The following is a 17,863-nucleotide window of genomic DNA, read 5'->3' as shown; positions in this document are numbered from 1 at the left end:
ACTTTCTTACCTCACTTTCTGGAGGGCATTTTTGTAATTTCCATTTTTCTAACAGAAGGAAAATGTACACAGACACCAGAATTTGTAACCAGATATTTCTTTATCAAGCAGCAAGGTAGAGTGCCAGCATGGTGTGATCATTTGTTGCCTGATGGTGACAGTGCAGTCTGATGAGATGAGGTGATAACATTACGCTAAGCTGTGTGGAGGGATTTGTCATGGGGCCAAAATAGTGCCACTACAGATTTCCTATAGATGAGGCTGAGCCCAGCATAGAGGAGTGACTCCTGCCTTCTGCCATCTCCCCTTCTCTCAGCAGAGCAAAAAGGTGCCCAGAACTGGGTGCAAGCAGAAAACAATGGGATTTCTTGAAGATACTTTGCAATTATTATATATAGCTAGAACACAACGGCTCTCTCACATTTGGTGCTAACTGAAAAGAAAGCATTAATGCCATATTGTCAGGCTTATTTCCTCAAGGGATTTCTGAAATCCTTTCCAAATGTACCCGCCCCTACAAAGAGATGTGCAATTGTTTGTTATTTCTCATACAACTAATTTGCATCCATAAATAACATTGTGCAGATCCTGGGAATGAGAAATACATCTTGGTGAAGGTAAACCAGAGGTGGTATGCCTTTTACATACTTCCAAGTTAGATTTAAACTAAGTCTCGTCCATGTGGAAATACTGAGATGAGGAAGCAGCACCCAAACTCGCACCATTTTGTTTGTGGGGTGAGCAGGAGATGCTCAGCAGTAACTGGCTGATCTTTTAAGCTTGTCAGAGGACTGCTGTTTGTGACTTGTAAAATACAGTCTGTGCTGCTTGTCTGATCCTTAATCAGCCATATGCAGTGAATTGCAATGTGATTGGTAGTACTGTTTTATATAAACCTAATTAAAGCGAACGCTCTACCCCACCAAAATATCACTGCGTTTGAGAGAGATGCTTTAATTTTGTGAAAAACTTTATAAGATAATTAAATTTTTGACATTGGGCTTGGAACATGAACTGAATTGTCAGCAAGAGACCACTGATGTCGGAGCAAGGGCCACAGAATTGATTAAGGCACTGGAGCATCTGTCATACGAGGAGAGATTGCAAGAGCTGGTACTGTTCATCCTGAAGCAGAGAAGGCTTGGCTGGGGGTGAGGGGATGTCTCATCAGTATGTATAAAAGACTTGTGGTTTGAGGGAATGAAGAAACAACCAGACCCTTCCCCACATACTGGGCAAGTGGCAGCAGCACAGAGTACAACATATTTTTTACTCTGGACAGTGGTCAAAGACTGGAGAAAGGTGCCCAGAGAAAGGGCTTCCCTCTCCTGGATGCAAAAATTTTGTTGTTTTGCTCTCAATACTACATTAACTTACTAGTTACGTAGATTACCTTCAGTTGTCTCAATGTCTGATAAGTTATACTTCAGTCTTAATTCCGTATGAAGCATATCTAAGCAGTTTGCCCTTTTCTTTCTCTCCTGTATAGGTTCTGGGAACGCCTACAAGGGAGCAAATTAGAGAAATGAATCCAAACTATACTGAATTCAAATTTCCTCAGATTAAGGCACATCCATGGACTAAGGTGAGTGTATATGATCTGAATAATAAAGATGTGGGCTGAAAGTAAAAATTCAAGTTGTTCAGTTTGTTCAGTGATTTGGTGGCTTTCAGTCTAAACTGGGTGCCTTTAACTAAGCTGGGGACCTGCAGACTTTTGGTGTAGCTGAGGAGAAGGAGATACTGAAGCAGTACACTGTAATATCTGCTGGTCTGAGGGTTGCCTGTAGGTGGGTTGTTTTTGTTTTGTTTTGTTTTTTGGTAACGGTGTGTATGTTAGTAGCAGATTTCAGTATTCTATATACTGTCATGCTATCAGCTGATATGCACAAAAGTCACCTAGAAATGAGGAAAGTGTTCCAGTATGTATGTGACACTTTTCTAGTGCTGTTAAATAATGTGATGAGGGCTGAGAGTCGCTTTCAGAAATGATTCTCTCATAGGTAATATTCTGCTTGTACTTCTGTAGGTTTGCTGTTGTGTGGAGAGGTTTTTTTCTTGGAGTTACTTCTTAAGATTTCTTGTTACCTAGCTTTCATAGGGACACACCAATGCAGTACATGCAGGCAGAATTATGACTTCCATGACCAAAGAGGAAACTGCTAGCAATGAAACAAATACATTGCTGCACAATTAATTTGTCTTCCACATATCAGTGATGAATATTTGACTTGGGACAGAGTAACAATCATTTAGTCAGCCTCTTGGGTGTGGAATAAGTTAAATATTCAGTCTCAAACAATTGAATCCTGGGTAGTTAACATTTCCTCTTGCTGCTTGAGAAATGTCTGTTATAGTCACAGTGTATTTCCATCCTAAATGGAATTTTCTTCTGCTGAGAAAGTAATACCTGTGTGTGAAAGGGTTGCATGCCTACTGAGCACATGTCCAGGGCAGATTATTTTGGACCAAATACTCTATGACCATAGAAACACTGAATAAACTAATTAGAGCTAATTGATAGCAGGCCATATACCTGACAGGTACATGCCAGGGCAGTACTACACATTGTTGATTTTGTGATAGATTCTCCAATGAGTTATGTATCTTTTCTCCACTAATCCATGGTTTGCATTTCCATATCAGAGTTACTTTCTGTGTGTTGGTTAAGTGATGTGTGATAGTATGGGAGGTTAGTAAATCCAGCAAGACTTTTTAATACCTTATGTTAATGAGGGAAAAAAATTAGAGCAGATGAAGTCCCTGAGAGTGATCTCTTCAGCTGTGAATTGTATCCTGGTAGATATTCTTATAGCTTATAGAATATAGCTTATTCACAAGAATAAGCCCAAACACTTTGTAGCACCGAATATCAGGCTCACATCTGAATTCCTGCATTGAAGGCGTTTGGATTGGGGGAGGTTTAATTAATACACACTGGAGTAGAAGTGCAGAGCTGTACTGCAGGACATGCAGTTGAGTTGCATAGTTACATGCTTATCTTGAACAGTCTTACGAATCATCTGTATGCACTTTAGATGGTCTCTTAGAACACAGCTTTGAGCAAATGGAAGCTTCATGAAGAGACTGAAACTTCCTTCTGTTTATAAAGAGTATTTTTTTGGTTGCTGTAGAGGATCAGAGGTGAAATTAAGAAGTGAGACTAGCTTGGCGGAAGATCAAATTTGCGTTCTCCATTAGGTCACAATTAGTTTTGGAGAGCTGTTGCTTGTAGCAAAGCTTCTCATTCTCAAGTCATTCTGCACGCAGCCTTTGCTCGCATCAGCTGGGTGTAGAATAGCGTTTAAACCAGTTTATTACAGCTGGGCTATGTGACACTTCATTTATGAGATCTGTACTTATTATACAAATGCTAAAATTAAAAAATGAATTACCCAGCATGATGCCGGTAATGATGCTTATCTTCTCATCTTCTTGGTGTATTACTTCTCAAGATCCTTTCCTTTCAACTTTTTGAGCATGTTAAGCCATGACAGATTTAAGCAGTAATATTACATAGAATTGCTTCTTCTTACCCAGTTATAGTGATATAACATCTGATGACATGTCAGTGGTCATAAGCAATCCTCTCAGAGGGCCTTAGAATGGAGTAGTGACAGAAACCTCTTCAGAGCTTTGGCTTTGAAAAAACAGGAGTGACTGAAGAAGTGAAAGTGATAATGTTGTAGGTTGTTTGTGGTTTTTTTGTTACTACTGTATGTAACTAAACTGCTACAGCTAATTGCCATCAGGACTTGAACTTGCAGCTTCAGAATCACAAATCTTTGCCATCTAAGCTGAAGAATTAACTGAAGGTGACAATAGATAGAAGGTGGTTTATTTTGTTGAGTAGTTATGACCAGAGGAGTTGGCAAACAGGATTTTTTTTGTATGTGTGAAATAACTTCTAGGCAGCTACTTTCAGCCTGTTTGAAAGAGAACTGTTGAGAATATAGTCACTCCCTGCTGTAAGCTCTTAGACACAAAAGCATTCTCCTTGTTTTGTGCTGTTTAATAGAACATGGGTATTTGCCAAAGTTGGGTTTGTAGGCCCTGCCTGGAGTTAGTTTTATGTAGTCAAGGTGCCCAGTGCATGTTTCTGTGCAGTCTGGAACTGGTTGTTTCCAGGCCAGTAATCTATACGAAAATAAGGTCTTGTTTTCAGGGAACTTCCTTGGTCTGCAAAAGTGTGCATAGATGGTAATCAAGAATTCTTTTTGGAAGCTGTAGTACCTATAAGTTGCATTTGAAATTCTGTGATGCTGACTTGCACTGGATGTGTCTGGTTCTGGTCTGCTGTCTTAGGCACTTCTGGGAGACAGGGATATGTTACTTTCCTACTCAGTATTGCTGTGATGATGTGTAATCTGCTACACTTGCCTTTACCTACTTTGTGAAGAAGAATGGCGGCTGGTGCTATAGTGCAATGTAATACATTCTGGGTTTTTTAAAGAGACAGAGAAATTGTTTAACTCTGAGACAGACAAATCTATGAAGGAATATTGTTTTTCAGATTCAATACATCTTGGGCTAAAATTGGAATTTTGAGCACAAGTTTTATGAATGTTTGAAGCCTGACTTCACAGATGTATCTTAGGCTTTTCAGTAGAAATGGATTGGTATTACCCTAATACGGTATTGATACTTTCCTTCTTAAATTATGAGGAAAGTCTAACTAACACTCTAAAAAGTATTTTTCTATGTTGCAGCAGTAGTATGAGTTTGCAATGCAAACTCTTCTCAGACTGATTTTTCAATCTGTTGACAATTTGAGATTGAAGTAAATTTGTAATTTAAGAGTTGGAGTCTCTCTTTATAAAACTTAGAGAGGCTTCTCTCCCATCTCCAATCTAGTTTTGTGTTGACTAGTCACGTGTGTGTTTTCACACCAGCTTACGTGCATGCGGCACCTGATGATGGAAGTTCAACATGTCCCTGGCTAGCAAAAGAAAAGAGAATCTGAACTTCCCAGGAATCTCTCAAACCATTCTTCAGAAATAGGGCTTCCCCTCTTCCTTTCCTCTGTCACCTATCCCTACAACCCCAGCCTCAACAGGAGGAATCCAGGACATTTCGGTGCTTTGGCAGGAAGAGTTGTGTACAGAATACCAGTGTGTTTAGTAACTTAAACATTCTTTTCGTCCAAACCTCCCTTTATTTTCACTTCATATAGAATATTTTGTATTCATGGAGGTGCATCCTACAGCTTGTCTAGCTTGGTCTGTGAAGTTAGTGATATCCTGTTACAAGAGAAGCAGTGTTTTGCATAGGTGTGAATATGGCTGACTTAAAACAGTCAGAAAGGAATAGGCAGGCTTTTAAACACAGTCATGTCTTTCATATAGGTATATCTTGGGTTGGAAAACAGGTCCATTCTTTTCCAGTGGTGTCAGCTCATAAAATAAAAGTTACTACTCTTTCTGGATATTTGCTGCTGTTGTTTTTACAGGGTCATATCCTTGCTTCTGTTTCTTTCAGCCACTTCAACTCCTTGAGCCTTCTTTCTTTTCAGATGTGCAGTCTGATGTGTGCTACTAATCTTTATACTTGTTTCTGTTCTTCTGACTAAGCTTCATCTATACCATATAACTCTGTGACTGGAAAGCCAAGGAGGAAATCCAGGATCAAGTGCAAGACTGTAAATCACAGGGCTGTTGAAGTTCAGCTGTGGTGATTAGTTTTCTGTGAATCTTTTGGAAGGGGGGGGGGACAGTGGGACAGCCAACACAAGGTCTAAAGGCATTCTTCATAAGCTCGTGGTAGATTGGTGTTGCTTACCATGGCCCCGTTGCAGCTGCCCTTTATCCTGGCATTACTCAGATGCTACCTTCAGGTAATGAAAAACAAAGGCAGTGCTGTGATGATATATAAATGTCCAGAAATATATAACATTTCCAGCTGTGACAGCCTACCTTTTCTCTTGTATCTAGCTAGTGAAGGTTTTCATTAAGATTATGAGAATTATGTAGTTTAAGCCCTTTCTGTGAGGGGAAAATTCTCTCTTGGATTTTTTCTTTTCCCCACCCAAGGATACTGCCACGTGTTTGCCAGTATAATGTCGGAGTAATGAAATATATGTATGCATCTATATGCCCATGTTTTGTGATGGCAGAACAATACAACTTGTAACAGCAAAGGCAGATTTTTTTACTTAACCATAACCGCTGCCTTGTCTTCACTGTATAGACATGGAAACAGTTTCTACTGCAGGTAGCTCTTAAAAATGGACAGTGAGTCTCTTCAGTGTGCTGTGGTTTGGTTACCTTTGTTTCTCCTGTTCTGAAAGTACTTGCAAGATTTTTCAAACATGCAAGCATTTTTTTTAATGTACTTTTGGTGAGATAAAATTGAGTATACTCAAGAGAATGGTTTTATTCACCATCCCCAAATTTATGCTTAGCTGGCACCTGAATAATAATTTCCAAGTCAGTGTTGAGTTGGAAAAAGACAGGAGTCATTTGCCTGACAGGGGAAGAGACAGGGAGAGAAGCTGTCATGTTCAGATTAGTTGGAGCATCTCTGCCCCTCTGTTGTGCACTCTTGTGGATGAATGCATGAGGACTTTTCTCTGCATCACTTTGCCTTCATGATAAACTTGTGGGAGATTTGGGCAGGATCCCTCCCAACTTCATTTTTGTTTTAGGGGCTTTTTCATTATTTCTACTGTTCAAGTTGGTTTTTTGTCTGTGTCTTTAAACCAAATGGTTATGGCATAGGAAAACAGTGTCTAAGATGAGTCTTCAGACTCCAGCTCATCCCTTCTGGCACTTTACCAAAACTATTGGCCAATTCTGGCTGCAGCTGAAGTTGTACAGAACCACAGTTGGTTGTGCTAAAGAGTAGCTTTGGATATTGACTTAAGAATTCATATTGCTGCCTATATTATGAAGTAATTTCTGCTAATACTATAAAATACTTCCCTAATATTCCAGTCTTGATATCCTCTTGTGTGCATGTGCGTTCTTTGTATATGTTTTTCCATACCTGTCACTTTACCTTGAACGGTGAGTATTTCTGTGCTTGTAGCAGACAGTCCTGCTGTCTTCCCCACACTCTGGGACTGGGATGTAGAGCCTGGTCTCTCTCACGAACATGTTTTTCCACCCTCCAGAACTGGTTTTATGTCTTCATCCTGTCCTACTCCTGCTCTCCTTGTTCTTGTCTAGTTTTTAAGCAGATTGTTTTGCTTGTAATGCTTCCAAAGTGACTGCTCATACTGTAGATTCAAGGAAGAATACCAAACAGTAAAATGGATAAACAGACAGCTCATTTTGTCACTTCTAATTATAACTGATGACAAAAGAAAGCAAAAACTCTTTTGTCAGGAATCTTGTAAGTGGACTTGGATTGGGATTCAAGATGGAAGGGCAAACTCTTCTTTCTGAGATGTAAGTCTGCTCTTCTGTAGAGGAGCAAAGATAGAGTGAGGATGAGATGTTTCTTTGGCTGCAGTTCCGTACTTGGCATTAAAGTTCATTGTGGAGCCAGGTCAGTTCTCTGCCTCACGGCTGCATATTTCTGAAATGAATTATGCTTTGCTTGGTAGTAAAAACCTCTTGACCAACACATCTTCAGGATTTGGATCAATTTCCTTTACCTGACTGACCATTCTGCCCAGACTGCAGATGCTGGGACAAGGGACCAGGGCAGACCTGCATGTCCAAAAGGGCAGAACTCTCATTTCCAGCATGAACTGGATTTGATTTATGCCTATTGTGAAACTGTGCCTTGACCTCTTTCTAAGGAGTTCAGCTCTGTTTTTCACTTGATGTGTAATGACTTTACAAGCAAAGAGTGAAAACAGCTCTACTGGAGACTAACTTAAAAGAAAAAAAAAGTTTTCCTGGCAAGTTCATGTTTGCCAGCTCCCTTTGAAACAACGATGATTTTTGACAGGGTAAGTCTCTTATCTTACATGGCTGAGAAAAGAAGCCAGGTTTGCTGGATGGTGAATTGCCCTGCCTCTGCCCAATTCGTATGCAGTAAATGAAAGTACTGCCTAACAGTAAATGAGTGAGCACTAATGCAACATTAAGAAAGGATTTCCATCAGTGCAACCACAGAAATCAAATGCTGACTTTAATGTGTCTTCTGCAGTGTACCATCTGTTTAGCCATCCCACTGCAACACATCTGTCTATGTTTCTATAGCAGCTGTCCCAGCGAGGTTGAGAGCACTGAGGTACTTTTTTGGGGGTTCTCAGAAGAAGGGGAGCTGTTTTGTTCCTCTTTGTTGCTTTCCTTTGGAGCTCGATGAAGGCAGAGCACATGCACTGGGTAATAAACACGAGCTCGTTCTGTCTCCACAGGGTCCTCAATGGAGGGGGCCCAGTAAAAAGTGTGTGGTCTCAAGAAGTAGCTTTGAAGACAGGTTCTTGGTCCTATTCCCAGCTCTGTGTTGGCTCATTTGTAAGCCACTTAACCCTTCTGTCTTTACTTCATTTTTCCCTGTCTAAGTGCCATCAGACAGGAGTTCTTGCCTAATCAGGCATTTACTATTTCTGAGATGCTTTTAGGAAAAAACATAAGAGGGACTTAATCGGAGAAAAGTTGTGGGGCTTATATATATTTTAAAATATCTCTTAACACTAGTCCCTCTTTTGTGGACATCTTTTAACCTCTATTTTTTATCATGTGAGTTTTGCACACTTCAAAATAGCCAAATGGCATATTTCAGAAATCCCATGCTGAAAGTCTCAGGCATTTTGAACAAGACTAGTCCCAAGAGCTTCAGATGTGGCCTTGGGGTTTTTTGTGTCAGGTAGAGCTCAGTGCATACATTGCTGTCTTGCATGTGTCTCTTCCCTCTCCTTTTGTTTGTGGATGTGTTGTATTTCTCATGAACCTTATTGTGTTAAACTTGGGTGATCAAAATGTTACTTCATAGTATTTGTATTGTACGATAGCATTTTTTAAAAGTTGATTTGAGGGTTGTGTTCTACATTGATTACTTAGCTTGTAAACAGTATGGGCTTTTGGTTGAAGGGAGGAGCTTTCTCTCTTACCTAATGTTCATGTGCGATAAAAAATGTGCTTACAAACCAAAAGGATGTGCACAGCTTGTCAGCCTTGAATCGGTGGTGTGGGTGGTTCTTGGCAAAGCGTGTGAGTCTGAAGCTGGTGAGGAAATTTTTAACCATGGTGTCACAAACTTGATGTGTTAGCAACAGATGTCATTTTCCTAAGCCTCTGCTCTCTTAGGTAGCACAGCATGCGGGCAGTCTTCACTATCTGCATGCAAAACGCACAGTGGTTGATGGCATGAAATCATGTCTTATAATACACACTGGCTGGAAGAGCACCTTGGTGTCACATTGTGAAGGTTTGGCTTTGGGGCTTAATTATGCCAAGGCGATGGAGGTCGTGTTGTGCATGGAAAGTTTGTTTGAGGAATGTCAATGAATTCAAAGTCAGAGCAACCATTCTGTTAAAACAATACTTAGCTTTTGCCCCATGTGGTTTTATTTGAGAGCTGAATGCTGATGTGAGTGAAGTGAAATAGGAGAATTCTGTGCTTTCCATCCTTTTTCTTTCATCTTTCCATACGTGCAGAAAAATAAAATTCGGAAGGGGCGTAAACTCCGCTACGCTGGTAGGAACTATTTCAAATTAGTAACATAAAATGTGACTGCTCTGCTGGTGCACGAAGCCTTCATCTGAATTGAAGTCTCTTGGGGATGAGAGCTGTGTAATGCACCAGGGGCACTTAAGCCTGAAATGTTGAAGAAGGTGGTAGTTCCAGAAAAATGAAGGGGGAGTAACATAAAAAAAAGTTTGCATTGATGGCCGTTCAACTGAAGAAGGAGAGAGGAGTGTGTCAGGCCTTGCTGACTCGCTCTTACGGTCTGTCCATATTTGAGCATCACTAGCATGCCTGAACAAAGAAACAACTCGCACTGGTCCCTCAGCTTTTTGGTGAGGTATAGATTTATTGGGATCTGAAAGGGGGAGGGAAAAACCAACAAAAGCACCAAAAGCCGTGGCTTTGGATGAGTCAGCATTTCCATTTGACATGATCATCCAGAGATTTTTGTAACTCATCCAAAAAAAACCCCAAAGGAAAAAACAGCAACCTGGGTCTCAGCCTGAAATTCATTTGCTTTGCAGAAACAAGAGGTTTTGAGTTATTCAAGTGCAAATTTTTCTTGAAGAATATTGTATGTAAAGCCTTTCTTTTGCATTTGTTTATCTCCAAAACAGGTTCATTTTTTAAAATGAAAACTTGAGCCTTCGGTCCCTCCTGTGGACAAATAGCCTTACACAAGGTCTTGTTTCATTTTAGAAAAATGAATTGCTGCGCCGGTGGGGTAGTATCTGATTGCTTTAAAAGTTCCTGTCAGTGTTTTATTTTTGGTTTTTATTTTGTTTGTGGACTTGCTGTGCCTTTTGCCCGGCCGTATTTAGTCTGCATACTAAATGTTAGTCTACCCAAACACTTTGTGCACTTAGCTTTTTTTCCTTTTTTTTTTTTTTTTTTTTTTTCCTTTCTCTTTTTTCTTTCCTTTTTTTTTTTTCCTTTTTTTTTTCTTTTTTTTTTCTTTTGCTTTCACCCAAATGTATTTTAGACCGAGACAGACTTTGCTCCGATGGGCCGGATTTTAGTCCGTGCACTAAATTTTAGTCCGCAGACTAAAAATAATCCGCGGATTATTTACTAAACTGATTCCCTCACTGAGAACTACAGAGACTTTAAACTCTTGCTGAGACGTACGTGCAAGGGGCTTCACGACTCACAAGTCCCACTGTCTGGCCTTCCTCCCACCCCTTCCCACCACGGAGCATCAGCCCAGCATTGCCCTGGCGTCGGTGCCCCGTGGCATGGAAGTGCTGGCGTAGCCATTGCCGTGGGCGGCAGCTGCTCATGTAGTTCTCGGTGGGTGAATTGGGCAGCTTTCCCGGGGGAACTTTGCTGAATGGGAAGAGCTAGAAGACCATAGAGGGCTTTGCTTTTATTTCTTAGGGCGTTATTCAAAAGGGAGGCGGGAGGGGACAAATTGAGGAAAAATAAATTTCTTAAGTAACGGGTGCGACGGGTATGAGGGGGAGTAAACCCGCAGTAGAGAGAAATTCAGTCCATACCCGCACTCCTGAGGTGGTACGTCCAGTTCCTGAAGAATCCTAAAGAGATAATGCCAGCAGACAAAATCCAGTGGAGGGGGAAGTCAATCCAAAATGGAGAATAATCCGCGGCGGCCTGAGGTACTTGTAGTGCACGCAAATTAAAAGTGTCCAAATTTAAAGTGTAGATATCAGATTTTTACATCATCTTCAGCACAAATTACAAATTGTTAGGGATTTGGGGTTTTTTTGAGAAAAACCCAAAACCATCCAGAAGTTTACGTTGTGTCTGGGACAGATGTACAAGTGGGATGCATCTTTGGAGACAAACTAATCTGGCCACTTGGTTCTGTGGACGTTTATATCCAGGACCAAGGACTCAAAATTCTTTATTATGGGAATTTCAATTACCCTTTTAGTTCAAGTTAGAGTTTTGATTTCAATTTTTTTTATTTTTTTAGTAAATGCACTGGCATTGGAACATAAATTTCATATAGAAATGTTTCTATACTATGCCTCACCATTGCACAATCGATTTTTTGGCATACACTGTGGTGAAGTTGGACTTGCTGCTATGGAGACTGATGTTTAAAGTTTCTAATTGTATAAACATTTACTATGTCCCCCACACCATGGATTTCTTATAATATTGGCTATATTTTTCCTTGCTGGACTATTCTCTTTTGGATTGACTCCCCCTGTTTGGATTATTTCACTGCATTATCATCTTTAGGACTCGTCAGGAACAGGACATTTCACCTCAGGAGTACGGGTATGTACTTGAACATTTTTTCAAATTACTAGGCCTAGCCTTGAAAAAAAAAGGAGAGAAATGCTAGAAGTGGAATAATTGAGTTCAAACTGCATCCTTGAGGCAGCAGCCAGGCAAATATAACACATGCTGATAGAGATGAGATGGGCACAGACCTGTAACTTGCAACATGTGTTAGTCACCACTTGTTGCAGGGGAAAGGCCATGTGAGGCCTCCTAGTATATTATATATATTTTTTTCCCCCTTCCTGGTTTCAAGCAGTTAGGGCAGACTTTGAGAACTGCCTTCCCCAAATGACTAATTCCAGACCCAAAGGCAAGCTGAGCAGTTCATAACAGAGTTTAGGAAACATGTTAGGGTTTAAAGGACTTGGAAATGAGGGGTTTGAGTGGGCAAGCAAGTACTCCTTTTACATATGTCAGATTTGTGACTGTCTGCCTACTAATTTTTCTCAATATAAGGGCTTATAATCTTTACCTTAAGAAAATAAAATGGTTTTCTTTTTAAAATCTTTATAGTGGCTTATATGTGAGCTGTACTGAGGAGAAAAACACAGCTAAGAGTGAAGTACTAAGGTTGCAAGCTGTGATAAATCAAACTTGTTAAAATATCACTGTGAAGGTGCACGAGGGAGACCTCAGTAATTTTACCTCACATTAAATTCAGAACAACTTCACTTCTGTGGGTTTACCTCAAGACATACACATTTGTGCTGCTTACCATGGGGAGGTGGGGGAAGCCAAAAGGCTTTTTTTTTTTTTTTTTTTTTTTTAACTGGAGACAGTCTTGGATTTTGTTCTGGTCAGGCTGTGACTTGGGAGTAATAATTGCATCCACTGTGTGCTGTGGTCAGCAGTCCAAACTCCACAGGCAGCGGGCACAAAGCAGCTTCTGCTGCCTCTTCAGGTGGCCCTGCACTGGTAACATAGTGGTCAGTACAGGTTCTCTGCCAGCAGTGTAGAGCTGAAGCCTTTCTTTTTGTCATTATAGGCCTCGTGTAAAAACTTTTGCAGTTTGTTTTGCAATAACCTGGTAGTAGGTATAAAGTCAGGTCTTCTTGTACATGGCTCCTTGACTCTCCTAGTCAGGATTCCTTGCCACACAAGTTAGTCAGAACAGCACACACTGCAGCAAAGCCAGTGCTGCTGGCCCAGCTGGGTATCAAGGGCAGGAAGTTTCAGTCCCTGCAGAACTTGGCTTTTGTGTTTGATTCTCATTCTAGAGAGCATATATGCCTGGTTTAAAACCTACTAAAGGAGTGCCTGTGCAAGTTTCTCATCTGTGATTAACTAGCATGTCATGCACTGATTTTTTATTTTTTTTTTTTTCCTCCACGGTGCTGTGTGGCTTGTGTTCACCTGCACTGGTACAGAGGCATTTTGGATTACCTCAATTTTTACCGAAAATGCTGTCATCTGAACTTAACACTTGAGCCCCCCCCTACTCCCTTTACCCCAGACTGCATTTTACCTGCAACACAGCAAGAGACGAGTGCTTGAGGAGGCCATCCAAGCCATGTACATGATTAACTCCTATTTTGCTTATAAAGGAACGAGAAAGGAGTATGGAGAGTGTGTTTAGCAGTTGGTAGAGGTTTAAAACAAAGCTGCAGTGAAGAACTGCTTTTTGTAATCACTCAAAGTGAAAATCTGTTAGACTAAAATAGTTGGTTTTCTTGACGCAATTTTCAGCTGTCCTTACAAATACCAAATGTGCAGGAATTATCCCTGTAAACTTATGGGAGTAGCTTGCCAGAATAAGGTCACAGAAGGAGTAACTTGCAAATTGGAGCTAGACATTTCCTGCACCCCACCCGTGCTTTCCTTGTTGTTCTCCAAAGCTGAACAGCAGCCTCCATAGCAACAGTCTGACCTGCCTGCCTGCAAAGGTCCATGTTAGTAAGACTTCCTTCACTAGCCAGAAAAACCCCAACCCAAAACCATAGCGGGGATGTACTATATTTTTACATTCAGTGAATCCTGCTCATTTGAACCTTCTTCCCCACCTTCACTCCACCCCATATGCATGGCTGGTAGCACCTGTGTGTGTTTGTCATGATTTTTGAATGAGTTTCCCCTTCATTCTCAAAGTTGTTTTTCTGAGTGCGCTCTCATGAAGTCTCTTGCTGGCATTGCACCTTCACTCTAGTGCAAGGCGTTGCAATTAACCCTTTCTCAACCCCAGGAATGGATTTTCCCACACTTACTGCAGGACTTTGATTAGCACAAACGGCCAGTTTGTTTGTTCCAGCTTGCTGGGCAATGAGAGGTTTAATTGCTCTGACTTGCTTCTGGTCGACAAAGAGACGGGACCCAGCCAGACAACCTGTTTCTCCTTGCTTGTTTCCTTGTTGTCCCTGCAGGTCTTCCGGCCCCGCACTCCCCCCGAAGCAATTGCGCTATGTAGCCGCCTGCTGGAGTACACGCCCACGGCCCGCCTGACTCCCCTGGAGGCCTGCGCACACTCTTTCTTCGATGAACTACGGGACCCAAACGTCAAGTTACCAAACGGGCGAGATAAACCTGCACTCTTCAATTTCACCACTCAAGGTAGCCTGAGAGCGTGGAAGGAGCCCTTCTTTAGGAGGAAGCAGCAGCGGGATGAACGTTGGTTGTAATGCAGATGTTACTCCCTCGGAAGGAAAAATCTCTGCGTGGTGCTAAGTTTATTAAGTAGTTGCATAACCAGCTGTCCATTTCAAAAAGAGAGGAAAGGGTCCTGGAGTTACAGGATTTTCAGAGTTTTGGTTCCTCCAATTCAGTTTTGCTGTGGTTCTGAGGGTGGTTGTCACTAGATTGCATCAGGAAGGATTATATGCTTATAGCATGTGTCTGCAGAGTATGAATATGAATAGCTCAGAGTCTGCTTTGTGTGAAATATCAGAGTCAGTGGCCCATGCAGGTTAGAGTATCATTTGGAGATGGTCCTGCTTCTCATACCTGAAACACCATAGCCAAGTAGTAATGCACGTTAGGTTTGGCAGGGAGGTTTGGAGTGTTGCTGTCCAATTTGGTTCTGGATGCGAGATAAATCCAGATGCTTTTCTGTCCGGAATTTAAATACTGTACAGTTCATCTGGCATTACAGTCATTTAGACTCAGTCATTTAGAAACTGTAAAAATAAATGTACAGCTAACTTTCTTATTTGAAGCCAGGCTGGTATCAGGTTTTAAAACCATTCATCTATTTTTTTCTACAGAAGTCAGAAATGTAAAACTGATACCCCCCAGAATAGTTTTGCCTGCCAAGACAGAGCATGTGAGAAGTATGGCATACGAATATGCTAGTAATTAATTTTGGAGCACTTTTTCTGTTGTTTTTCTTTAAGTGATCAGCTGCCAATTCTCTCACCCTTTGAGCAAGAAGAGTTGTATATGCATTTTCTCTTGATAGCCCAAAACACCTTTTGGCCCAGTTAGCATCAGTGTCATTTTCCAAACTCTTTAGTGCATGCCGTACCCCTCCGCCAAAATGTGAAACAGCTCTCTCCTTCAACTTGTGGAGTCTTATTATTTTTTTAATAAAAAGGCCATTTATGAAGCATAAACACATTAAAGTGGTCAAGTAAACAGCTTGTGCTTCCAGGTCACTGTCCTCTGTGCTGATTTCTGCATCTGTTGTTAGGAATTTAGTAGTTATCTTACAAGTGCTTCCTTGTACTCCTGGATTGCCTTTTGTTTTGCCCCTCTAAGGCCATCTTATGTAGCTAAAGTAGTTTTGATCCCAGTGTCTTAATACAGCTTCACCCCTGTTCTTTTTGAAAGTATTGATTGTTTCATGATGACATTAAGACTGAACTTACCTAATGCATGAAAACAAGGTTTTTAAAAAGAGTTGGAGAGCTCCATAGTGAGTCAATTCAAAAATGTTTTTCTGGGGGAAAAACAGATATATGTATTGGGAGTGTGTCCCTGGTTCCCCTCAGGCAGTGTGGAAGCTGCTGGATAAGCTACCCTAATGCTCAAGCAAGTTTAAAGCTCCTCTTTTGCCATCCTGAGGAGCTGATGAGCCCTCCCTCACACATTGAGTCCTGGGAATGGTAAGAGAAAACAGTTCCTGTAGAGCAATTTCCTTAAGATAAAACAAGCAAATTTCTGTCTGTCACCTACAGGTGCCAGTTTTACCATCTGTGAGGGGAAGGCAGGACACAGGCTGATCATTAATGCATTTCCAAAAAAGCTCTGTTGCAGGTGACCAGTTAGACTTTTAGATCTGCACGACAAAAAGCAATTTGTCTCCTAGAAGCCAAATTTTCAAATAGTCTGTGAAATGACTGCCACTTCCTGAACCACTTGTATCATGTCAGCAGTTGTGCTGCATCACAAAAGTTAATGTTGCTCCACATTGGCCATTGAAGACTGTAAAATTCTTTCAGTGGTTCAGCACTTACGAATGATTATCACACTTCTCAAAGATAAATTACTTTTTTACTGAAGGGGGGTACGTATTGGGATTTTTGTTTATATTTTTAATGACCCTAGCCTGTGACCTTTAATTTATTTTTTTATTTAGAGAGATAAAAATGTATATGTTTATGTGTGTATATAATGGAAAGTTTGTTATTGTCACCAAAAAACCCCATGGTACAAGAATGATTTTTCCAGGGAATTCTTGGAGGATTGATGTATCAAGTATAATAATACTGAAAAAGAGCACCTGCGCTGTTTCTCAACACTAGGCATTTTCTTGTGTTTGGGGAATGAAGGTGATCTGGTTTTCTAGTAAAACTGGACATTTTCATTCCTGCTCCTTCTTGGAGATGTTAACTGGCTGCAAATGGTTTGATTTGATCAGCAGACGGGATGTTCTCCCAGCTGATGTGCATAAGTTCAGTCTTATAACTGAATTGTGATAGCTACTCTGCTCACATCATGGTATTGAAAACTTTGTCTGGATTGCCTTGACCACAATAGCTTCTTGCAGCTGTATTGGTTGTAATTAACCCAACCTTGAGCTGCACATTTAGTTTCCATAACCAGGCTACAGTTGACCACCCTGCCCAAATACTGTGGGCAAAATCACTAAGGACAGAGATTCTCAGTATTTTGGAGAGTGCAGATAATCACAGGTCAAGCTTTCTCCACAGTCCTGCCATGTCTCATCCTTGCAGGTGGGATAGGTGCAAAAATACATCATAGCAAAAATTTGAGCAAGTTCTCAAGCAAAACTGCTATTGAACTTCAACCAGGAGAGTCCACTTTACTCTGTTTGAGTCTCCTCTGAAGTGGCCTGCTCCTCTTAAGGTTCAAGACATGCAGAGTATGCTGAATTTAAGAAACTTCATACCAAAAAAGATAATGTGAGGTTTGAGAAGGGAACAAGGTCAGTCTTCTAGTCTCTATGAAAGTTCCTTAAGGTGGCTTCAGAGAAATGGTTGCACTTGGATTAAACACAACAAAAAGCCATTATTGTTACCACAATACAAAAGGAGATGTTCTGACTACATTAGATGAGGGAGAAATGAGGAGGGGGTCAAAGTGCCCTTGCAAGGGTGTTGTTCTGTCTGATCAACTGGTTGTTGGGCCACAGCAACACTGACAGTCTGTAGCTGCACCCCGAGGCACTGTGCAGCACCGGAAGGTAGCAAGTGTCGTGGGGTTTCCTTGGTTTAGTTCTGCTTTTGTTTGGATCACAGCCCCAAATTGTTTCAAGTGATGTGCAGAAAATAATGCAGGGGTGATAGAAACTTTAAAAAGAACAACATAAAGAGTAGGTTTCCAGTAATAACAGATTTGGAAAAAGTACTAAGGGAGCAATATTTTCTAGCACAAAGCAGGTAATACCCAAGATAGTATTGAACTACAGATTTATAACTGGTGTTCCACTTTGACACTTAAGGATTCATGTTTCTTCAGTTTATTTTTCCATTTAAAATGGAGATTCATATGTTCTGCATAATATTATGAACATATGAACTCATGTATGAATTGAGGATTTTGTATTTGTACAAGTGCTGTGAGTACTAGGGCTTTCTAGAAGAACTAGCTAGGTCTGCTTAGACCTGAATGGAGTATTGCAAGATAGATTAGATGG

General features: G+C 40.9%; 1 protein-coding gene across 2 annotated transcripts in view; it reads left to right on the top strand.

Moving 5' to 3' along the window:
* GSK3B (glycogen synthase kinase 3 beta) overlaps window positions 1-17,863 on the top strand; it is a 147,046-nt gene that overhangs the window by 115,490 nt on the left and 13,693 nt on the right. The window contains exons 8-10 of one of the 2 annotated variants that reach the window (XM_066175300.1): window positions 1,490-1,585; window positions 11,791-11,829; window positions 14,193-14,379. In XM_066175300.1, coding sequence (XP_066031397.1) covers window positions 1,490-1,585; window positions 11,791-11,829; window positions 14,193-14,379 — 322 coding nt within the window. The remainder of the gene's footprint in view (window positions 1-1,489; window positions 1,586-11,790; window positions 11,830-14,192; window positions 14,380-17,863) is intronic. The other variant, XM_066175301.1, reaches the window with a different exon arrangement.

The sequence above is a fragment of the Chamaea fasciata genome, unplaced genomic scaffold, assembly GCF_029207755.1.
Source record: "Chamaea fasciata isolate MVZ Bird 193981 ecotype frontalis unplaced genomic scaffold, bChaFas1.0.hap1 SCAF_2, whole genome shotgun sequence".
Taxonomy (NCBI): Eukaryota; Metazoa; Chordata; class Aves; order Passeriformes; family Sylviidae; genus Chamaea; species Chamaea fasciata.
Note: the sequence above shows the minus strand (reverse complement) of the source record. Positions and strands in the feature narration are given on the sequence as shown.